The sequence below is a fragment of the Uloborus diversus genome, chromosome 4 (genome assembly GCF_026930045.1).
Source record: "Uloborus diversus isolate 005 chromosome 4, Udiv.v.3.1, whole genome shotgun sequence".
Lineage (NCBI taxonomy): Eukaryota > Metazoa > Arthropoda > Arachnida > Araneae > Uloboridae > Uloborus > Uloborus diversus.
The window spans coordinates 137920446-137931006 of NC_072734.1; the positions used below are offsets into that span (position 1 = coordinate 137920446).

Consider the following 10561-nt stretch of genomic DNA (forward strand, 5'->3'; position numbering starts at 1 on the left):
CCCCTGATTGGGCATGAATTCTCTCTAAAAAATGAAAATTTTGATTATCTGGCCAGGTCCGCTATTTCAGAGGGTAGGAGAAACTGAAAAGCAACTATAAAATCTCTCTACTAAATTAGCGGGATTATCGTCCCCTCCTGCTCCCCCCTTAAAATTTAATGTTTTTAAAGAGGTGCAAATATTTTTTTCATTTTAAATTTTTGAGCTTAAGGTGTCTAAGGACTTTTAACCTTCAAAATTTTCGACTTTCTGGAAAAAATGTATGTTATGCATAATTTAATTCTAAACAATTTGATACCTTATTTATTACCGTACGCAAAAAACTTTTCAAGTTATCGTAAAAATGCATAAACTTTCTCCATAGAGATTAATATTAACAGCAGCTGTTTAAGCCTCTTTTTCTCAAGTGCCGGTTTCTTGTTTTGCGTGCATGATATTTCAGAAAGTTTTTGATATATTTCCGTAAAACTTTTCATGAATGTTTTCTAGTTTATTTTTATGATCTGAACCTAAATTTTAACTAAAAATGAAAGTTAATATTAAAAAATACATACATTTTCGCCCAAAATTTTGAAAATTTTTGATATTAATTAACTTATAAAATTAAAATAATTATTTTTTTTAAGAATAAATAAATTTTTAGGTTCAGATCATAAAAATAAACCAGACAAACATGCATTAAGTGTTTTACGGAAATGTATACAAAACTTTCTGAGATATCATGCACGCAAAACGAGAAATGGGTGAAACCGGCACCTGAAAAAAAGATGCTTAAACAGCTGCTGTTAACATAAATCTCTATGGGGAAAGGGTACGCAATTTTACGATAACTTGAAAAAAAATTTTACATATGGTAATAAGGTATCAAATTGTTCAAAATTAAATTACGCATAACATATTTTTTCCAGAAAGTCGAAAATTTTGAAAGTTAAAGATCCTTAGACCCCTTAAAGGAAAAGCCTATGCCAAAGCATAAGATGTGATGTTATTTAGCAATTTTATTTAGCACATATACATGGCCACAAGGATCCCAAAGCCCCCCCCAACCCCTACACAAGACTGATGGAATTAGCTCTCCCCTATAAAATTGTCCTCCTTCAAAATTAGAATGGCGGAATAGGCATCATGAGTGCCCCCTAACACAAGCAGACCGCACCGCTGTTTCTTTCTTTTTTTTTGGGGGGGGGGGGTAATTTTAGAAGGTTTTCAATCTTATTTTACTGCTACTAAAAAGCTCATCCGCCGTATACATACCTCTCTATTGCTATGAAACACTCCCAAAGAACAAAGCTGTCCAACTCTCTGAAATGACCCTCCTAAAGCGAGAGGGTTATTAACGCAGACTGCCTCATTGATCTTATTTTTTTCCGGAGGAGGGGAGGTGGGTAATTTTCGAAAACTTTTTATAGTGCAGTCTCAGTTATGAGCCCCCAGTGGGCTCTCCTAACATATCCCACACTATATCTATCCTGCACTATCTAAAAAGGTAAAACTAAAAACTTGAAGAGTAGTTCTGATAAAAAGATGTACGATCTTGAGTGAGTTCATTTCTGTGTGGAAAAAGATAGGAGTGCCATGATGGAGACTCCTGGCAGAGATTGCTCGGGGGGGATTTTAAAAATTTCAAAAATCTCATTGGAGGATGTTTTTTTACTGGGACGTGCTTCATAGCATTTTAGGGTCATCCTGGGGAAATACTTCGGATTTGGGTGTACACGGGGGTACAAGTGCAGTCTTTTCCCCCTGAAATTGACAGGGGGTAATTTGGGTAGTCTTGTCATTGGGGGCTGCTCCATAGCATTCGAATGGGCGATACAATACATAGCGCATGATCTCAGTGGCGGATCCAGACGATCCTGTTGGGAGGGGCGAAGGAGTCATGCATTATACGGGGGGAGGTGACTTATGAGAATAAAATTTTCCCAAACTTTATTAACTAAAGCGTGTCGTGTTTTTTTTTTTTTTTTTTTTTTAATATGTAATCATTTAAAGGGTTTGAAGAAAGTTGGTAAGTTTTTCAAGTACGAAGAATAAAAAATTTTTAAAAAAAGGAAAGATTTCTCCTACTAATATTCTGGATCCTGGTCTGGATCAGGATCCATTATCCAAATTAAACCCTTCAACTCTTAATTTGTTTGAGAACTCGTGAAGTATTTTCAATAGCCATTTAAGTCCTCAATTGTACTTTTTTCCTTATTAACAAAAGGTTGCAGTGGCAAGATGGCTACTTTTTTACCAGTCTTCGTACCGAACACAATGAAATACAAATATTGTAAATAAAATTTGAAGATAGTTATGGATTTTTTTGTTTGAGTTGTTTAACATTCTCGCATAAGTAGGAGAGTAGTAGGAGAGTTTGCGGGCACTCGCTGAAATTTTTTGTTAGGAACGCATTTTTAGACTATTTGGTGGTTAATAGGAGGCTTATTTCAGTACAAATGCGAATATGTGTTTGACATCTCATTACGTCAGAATATATGTTGTTTTACTTTTTCTTCAGAAAATTCAACAATTTTCAAGTTTTTTTTTTTGGTTTTGCTCATGCCCCCTTTCAGAATTATCATGATCCCGGAAGGGAGGGGGACGCACCCCGCAACTTGACTTTTTTTCGCTCAAACGTTATTTACAGGCGTTTTGTTGCAGTTTACAGATCGGGAAAGGCGCTATTTTATAGTCCTCATTAATCACAGTTCTTATGGTTTTACTTTTACACTGTTTCGATTCGTTAGGGTTCTTTTCGTGAAACATTTAGCGTAAACAAAAAATCTGAAAAGAAAACCTGAAATTTATTTAAAACTATCACTTTTAAAAACATTGATAAATCCGCTGTACTACGAATAAATTCGGGGGAAAAAATCGATTGCAAAAACTTTGTTTGAAACAAATTTTCTCGTGTTTGGAACTCAATGTATCGGTATTGCTAAATATCAGGCGTCGTTTTATATTTTCGCTATCAGTTTTCACAGAACATACTATAGTCTTTCTATTATACATCTTTAATTCACATAATGTAGTGTAAAGTTCCTTATTTGATCATTTTAGGTCACATCTTCCATTGACGTGAAAGGTTCATCCATTCTTATACGATTAGAATTTTGAATCTACAATAAAAAAGAAAAGAAAAAAAAACATTAATTTTAGCATAACTTTTATTGAAAATTTTACACGTACACATTTTGATAGAAAAACAATCGGCTTTTGCGGAAAAACCTTGAAACAATATATTTTGACATCAATGACTGGAAGCCAATGGTTTGTCCAGTTGAAATATATGCTTTTTATTTTCACAGTTCATCTTTCCACAGGGAAAGCACATCACTATTCTTTGTTTTTTCAGACATTACGTAGTTAAAAATTTTATTTTGCGCTGTGCTAAACATTTCTCTCCACCTTCCTACTTTCCCAGCTCTAATGAAGTTCAGCTTCACAGTTTTCCTTTTCGGAAGTGAAGCATTGTAACGTATGATATGTTTCCTGCCCTTCGGTACGTTGAGTTCATCTAGCAAGTTTTCCGGAATGTTATAGAGAAATGACAAACCCTCATCGATGAACTTCTTCATTTCCTCGAAACTGCACCTGTGCAAGATATCGGCAAAATCTTCAGGATTTTCTGACAAAAAATTCGCATAATCGCCGCCTAAGAATGTCGCAACATCCACGGCAACTGTTCTGAGATCTTTCTGCATGTGTTCATAGGTAGTGAAGAAGACGTTCGACTTATTTCTGTTGTTGTACCAAGAGAGCAAGTGTCCAAAGTAGTCGTTAAATTCCAGTTGTCCTCTGAGGAACAAGTTTAAAAAGTCGTTAAAAGTGTTGTCCGAAAATTGGTAGCCAGGAATATCTCGCATGTGGTAATAAAAAGAAACACAGCAATCTTTCGGATTCCTAGCAACGTAAATGTATTTTGCTTCTTCTAACCATGGGACCTGAAATTAATTTTAAAAAAAGGATCATTAATATTATGTTCATTCAACATATTAGGTGCAATATTGAATTATATTTTATTACGTAACAACTATGTGGGTGAATATAGGCTATTTAAATTCCAATGTGGCATTGAAAATTTTTAGGTAAAACTAATTGCATTAATGTTATAGTATGCTTACTTAATAAAAAATATTGTCTTTTATTTGGGCCCACACAGTCAATTCTAGGTAACTGTTTCATTTTAGCATAAATAGCTGAAAATAGTTATATATGTATACTCCCCTGGCTTGCCTTTTTTTTTTCTATATCTTACGCAAACAGGCTCAACGTTCTTTTTAAAATAACCTGGCACAGTGTTTTTTTTTACCATAATCACATACCTAAATAAACATCAAAACATATTTTATCAAAAAACATTGTACAAATATTTATTAACTTACAAAAAATTATTAATGTTCACGTGACATAATAATTATGCCACCCTAACCTGGCGAAATTAAAAGATTTTAATTTAGCATTGAAATTGCTAAAAGATGTCCTTGATCGCAAATATCCAGCGTAATACAGGGTAAAGTTAAAAGCAGGTTAATGGGGTTGAGTAAAATTCAAATAATAATGCATCAATAATCTTTGCACTGCTAAAAATGTATCTCAAAATTAGAATACTGTGGCTGAAAAAATTCAGGTAGCGAGATCAAGGGTTGTAAAATTTTTACGTGTGGCACAATGTTATCTACATGAGTGCTTCAACTTCGTGCCATCTCGTTTTCTCTTTTAAAATACACGTTAAGCTCACCTAGGCATATTATTGTCACATTGAGTGCTCCACTATTATTCCAGGGTTTATGACTGAAATCTGAACAAAAAGTTTTTGAAACAAATTTTCTCGAGTCTTTGGTGGAATAAAACATTACTTCATCCTAAGCGGAAACAATTCATACATCTTTGAATTAGGGATGCGCCAGATAATCGACAGTAATCGGTGATCGATGTATGAAATAGTGAAATTAATTCTCACATTTGACATTCACGTAACACTATTAAGGAGAATTAAATCCGGGTACTTTTTAAATGCAATTCAAAAACATGAGTACTTCAGGATTGTCAAGGACATAAACTATTTCTTGCTGGTTCATATATATTTCCTCCTACACTAAATAACCCTTCAAATAATTTAAGTTTTCCACTTATCATTTGATTTTTATAAATTTCATGTACATTAGGGTGTCCCCGAGAAAACGAAAGTAGATTTTTCAAGTAGCACAACCTCTTATATTTTTTCTTTTAAGTCAAAACTATTGTATAAAACGTTTCATATAATTTGAAAAACGGAAACCCGTGCTAATTTGTGCCTGAAAATATAAACCAGAGCTGCGTGCTAAGCCAAAGAGTAAATTTAAAAAAATTAGAAGTTCAAAATTTCATGTTGATAAAAGTTCCCCCTCTAGTCCTACATGTATACAGTGGCGTAACTAGCAAGGGGGACAACCAGGGCGGTAATTTTTGGTGTCATCCCCCCCCCCTTACAAATGTAAAGTAAATTTTAAGAATTTGGATAAATATTTGTGTTTTACATGTGTAACTATATGGGACAACGTTTTATCAGCGTGAACAAAATTAGCAAACACTGCTTTACATTCCCACGGCAGTATAAGTATTACATTTATATTGTTTATAATTTTTTACTTTATAATACTTTTGTTTTCTTTGGTAATGATCGAAAAGTGAAATATTTTGCTTTTTATTAAAAATAAATAAATAAAATAATAAATATTCTAATCTATAGTGCAGCTCTGGTTAGTTGAGATGTGATCTTGACTATGGTTACCTGTTTTAGGGGAGTTAGGGTGAAAAATAGACATATTATTGGCTCGGATTTTAGTTGGAATATTTTTGAAGAATTACTAAGAAAGTTTCTCAACTCAATTTAGCGCCAATTACCCCTCCCTATTTTCCGAAAAAGAGGTAAACATTGTCAAAGTCGGAGCTCAACTTCTCAGAGCCTCACAATAATCTTCTGAAAATTTACCTCGTTTGTAAACGATTCAAAACATTTATATTTATATAGTTTTCCTACGAAAGTGTTCGGTGTTCATAAGATTCACAAGTTAAAACAAGTTGAGAAACCCTGGTTAATCAGAGCGAATAGTTGTTTTCTTTGTCCTAGCACTGCACGGTCAGAGAAACAACATTTACAGTTTTTTGTTTTTTTTTTTTTTAAAGTTAAGAACGTATTTTGATGGGGTTTGATGGCAGTGGTAACTAAGTTGACAAATTTTAATTCAATTATTTACTTAAATACAATAAATTCTCTTACTTAATAGGAATAGAAAGTGCTGCTGTGAATTAATATTTAAAAGTTTGCAGATAGCATTACTAAAACAAGGCAAAGTTCAAAATTATGATACTTTTTTCGGTTGATTCAGTTACATGGACTAAATTTAAAATGATGTGATAAAAGATTTTTTAAGAATTTTTTGATCTCTTTTTTTAACCTCCGACACACAAAGGAAGGGGGGTTATAAGCTTGACGTGTCTGTGTATCTGTCTGTAGCACTCTAGCGTCTAAAAGGATGGACCGATTTTGAAAAAAAAAAAAAATTGTTCGAAAGGAGAGTTGACCTAGAGTGTTCTTAGTTAGGTTGCGTTATCATATTTCTAGATGTAGTCACTGGAAAAAAGAATGCCCGCCATATTCCCCAATTTTGGAAGTTTTTTAAACAGTAATATTAAAAAACAGTAATGTAGCCCAATTTTACAAAAAAAAAACTGCTTCAGTGACCACGCCCCCAAACACCTACACTTTTTTTTGACCCCCCACTTTATTGGTGCACCAGCCGCCAATGTCTGCACGATACAACCACCAGGGCAGCAGAGAGCCAAGGCGGGCCCCTTCTCATTTATGTCAGCTGGCCCCTCCCACCCCCAATAAAAAAAAAGAAGAAAAACAGAAAAGAAAAGAGGAGAAGAAAAAAAACGGAGGAAAGAAGAAAAGGGAAAAAAAGAAAAGAGGGAAAAAACGAAAAAAAGTGGGGAAAAAAAGAAAAAATCAGAACTGTTCACTAGAAAATAATTAACTTTATTTTAAGTGCCATAAGAGTAAATATCAAGAGTAAATTTTTCTTAATCTTGAATTTCTACTCCCCTTAACATTGCCAAAAATCTTCTAAAACTGTGTTTTTAGAGCTACGGTTTAAAAAAATATCGTTGGCGAGTTCCCGAACCGCTCTTTTACCCACATAATTAGAGATATAACAATTGCGGTTTTAGAATTGCAGTTTCGAAAAGTGAACGATTTAGCACCTCTTCTCCCTCCAACCTCTTTCCAAAGAGCGTCAACAATGCATTTTCAGGTTTCAGGACTATAAATCCTTCAAGTTTCTGATGGAGAAGCCTCTGTATTTAAGACACATGTAATATAAAAAAAAAAGACCTTCAATTTCATATGCCTCCCACCATTCTTACACCAAAAGAAATGGTGGGAAATGTAATTCTCATATAAGGAATGGGATAAAATATCAGTAGACTTTCGGCCCATAGTCGAAAATTTTGTGACACGCTTAAAGCTCTGTATATTAAGGCTAAAAGTAACACTCTGAAAATTTGTAAAGATATTGGATGAAATAATGTATTCACATTAATATTGAAGTTTGGTCTTAATTTGAAGTAACACACACACACACACATATAGATATATACATATATATGTAAACATATATATATATATATATATATATATATATATATATATATATATATATATATATATATATATATATATATATATATATATATATATATATATATATATATATATATATATATATATATATATATATATATATATATATATAATATATATATATATATACATATACATTAATTCTAGAAGAGTACATAATTTATTACCAAGTTCATTAAAAACCATTTTATTATTTTTTTAATCTAAACAAATTTTAAGCAATTTTTAGTTAAAAATATGAAGATGTTCAACGAGTCTAGTGACAGCTAATGAGGGTATTGATTATGATTCAACAAAATGATCTTACCTTGTGAAAAGGCAGATGGGTTTTATATGTTCCTGGCCGGATCATCATCTTCTCGGAATCTTCTCCTCCCAGTTGATCTAGAAATGGACTTGCCAGGAAAAAGTCACGCGGATGGTCTAATGGTTTTGCTTTCCTTAAGATATTCAAAACCAAATTCTGCATCCAAGTGGTTCCGCACTTTGGATAAGTTGCGATTATGATGTCTCCAGGTTTTGGCTCAAATCTCAATGCCGAACTAAAACATTCTTTAGAAAAAAAAGCGGGAATCCGAATGCCTTCCACTTCAACTGAGTATATGTTGTCCAAATTCATGTCTGGTGTTTTCGCAAGTTTTAACTCTCTATTCAGTGGGGAAAATTCACGAAGTTGAAATAACAAAGCAGAACGTTTTGAAAATTGAAAATGATTTCACATCGTATCTATTTTATGCGTCAGCATTTTTTAACTTGTTAGTAGTTCGGACCGAAGTTAACTTTTGACTGTTAGTGTCAATAAAAGTGGTGGGGGGGGGGGGGAGATTTTGCGTTTAGATTATTTTATCGTAAACTAAGAGTATATAAGTGTTATCGGATGGCGGCACAGTTTGTTATCGGTCACTTCCACTATCATTTAAGAAAGAAAAAATCTGTTTTTCTGCCAAATGTACTTAGTTGTTAACCGACTTCAAAAAGGAGGCGGTTATCAGTTCATACCGTATGTATGTTTTTTTTTTTTTTGTTTGTTTGTTTGTCCACTCACAGCGTCTCACCTAGTGAACCGATTTTGATGATTCTTTCTTTAATGGATAGGGGATGGCTCAACTTAGGTCCCATTACTTTGTTTGACCATATTTGTCCTTTAGAAAAAAAGTTATGGGCAAAAAACCAAATTTCATGCAATTTCCCTATTAAATGATTAAATATTGTAACGAAGTTCGCGCTTTCCTTCCGTGGATAACGGGGGCTCAGTGGTGGAATTCTCGCCTTCCACGCGAGCAACCCGGGTTCAAATCCCGACTAGGACAAAGTGAATTTTGCTAAGATTTCGTTTCTACTGTTTCTCGTATTTTCTCGAATGTTCTATTGATTTCTGTATCTTTCCGATTCTGGAAAATTCCAGCATTTTCTCAAGTGGTAAAATATATTTTTAGTGTCAATCGCTTAAAGTTTAAGATGTGCTTATAGTTTTTTTTTTTTTTTTTTTTAGTATGTAGCATTTTTAGGAATAAAAAGGGTAAAGTTTCATGATGGTAACTTCTGACTTTTACAGAAATATATACATTTACACTAAAAAGGATGAAAAAAAAATTTTGGAAAAAAATAGAACCGACTTCAAAATTGCTCTAAAAAGGGAAAAATAATTTTATTCTTTAAACACCATCGAAAATACTTTTAAACATAATTTTTGAAGTTGGCGCAAAAACGATAAAACAGATCATTCACCGCCATAATTCAACTACAACTATAAATTTTACCAGGCCTAGTTCCTTTACTACCACATACATTATGCATTGATAACAGCATCTTTGAGTAACGATATAAATGTTTCGTTTCTAACTTTGGATGATTTTCTGAAAAAAATATGAACGAAGCATGGTTACACTGGATTTTACTTTTTGTTTTTGCGCCAACTTCAAAAATTATGTTTAAAAGTATTTTCGATGGTGTTTAAAGAATAAAATTATTTTTCCCTTTTTAGAGCAATTTTGAAGTCGGTTCTATTTTTTTCCAAAATTTTTTTTTTTTTTTTGGGAAATTATTTTCAAGCAGTTTTTCGGTTTTTAGATGGAAAATACAGTTTTGGGTGAACCAAAAAAGATTTTATTTTTTATTTTTATAATCTTATGTGAATTTCGTTTGAATAGCAGCTTAAAATTGTTAAATATAGGTTAGGGTGGCCTAAAGTGGGTAGGCATTCGTATGCCGCAGCATGGTGTGCAAGCTGGGATGTATGCTTATGTCGTGTTTACCCGAACAACCCCGAATTTCATTCAGTCACAGCGAAGCAGCAGTGAAGCGGCATGGAAGAACCAGGTTTAAAGTTAGAAAATGGTACATATCTGAAAAAAAACTAAAGGTATGTAACTTGTGATTAGTCGAAGACCAGTTGAATTTTTTTAAATATCAATAATATTATGCTATTCTGACACCATCCACCTACATACTACAATAGTCATTTCGTTTATTTCTTTTTTAAATTTAAGATCATAATTATTGAAGTAAAAAACGTGCCTTCGGGCAAAGCGGGTAGGGCAAAGCGGACATAAGATTTAATCATATATTTATTTATAATTTCTTGACACACGTGCTGACTTAGATCTTCGATTTCAATAGGATAAGTGTAACTGTAAAAAGTTATTTTTTGTGATGGTAATTAGTTAGTCTATTAATTTAATTAATTATTTCTTTATGTTTTATAAACAAATGTGCTGCCTCAGATTTTCTATTTATATTGGATAAGCATAACTTTTTGTATTGTTTTTATAATGGAAGTTTGCTAGTCAATGGCAAATGTACCAAATCACCACTTAGTTAAACTTAACTGCTTTACCCGAACGGCTTACCCGCTTTAGACCCCCTGGTAGAGCAAAGCGGGTTTTTCAAGTG

At 33.0% G+C, this 10561-nt stretch overlaps 1 protein-coding gene across 1 annotated transcript; it reads right to left on the reverse strand.

The window, feature by feature from the left end:
• Window positions 1-3038: 3038 nt before the first annotated feature.
• LOC129220856 (sulfotransferase ssu-1-like) lies at window positions 3039-8288 on the reverse strand. Its single transcript, XM_054855286.1, has 3 exons — window positions 7977-8288; window positions 3399-3926; window positions 3039-3101 (listed from the first exon to the last, which is right to left on the reverse strand). The coding sequence occupies exons 1-3, from the start codon at window positions 8286-8288 to the stop codon at window positions 3039-3041; spliced, it is 903 nt and encodes a 300-aa protein (XP_054711261.1).
• Between the last annotated feature and the right edge of the window lie 2273 nt (window positions 8289-10561).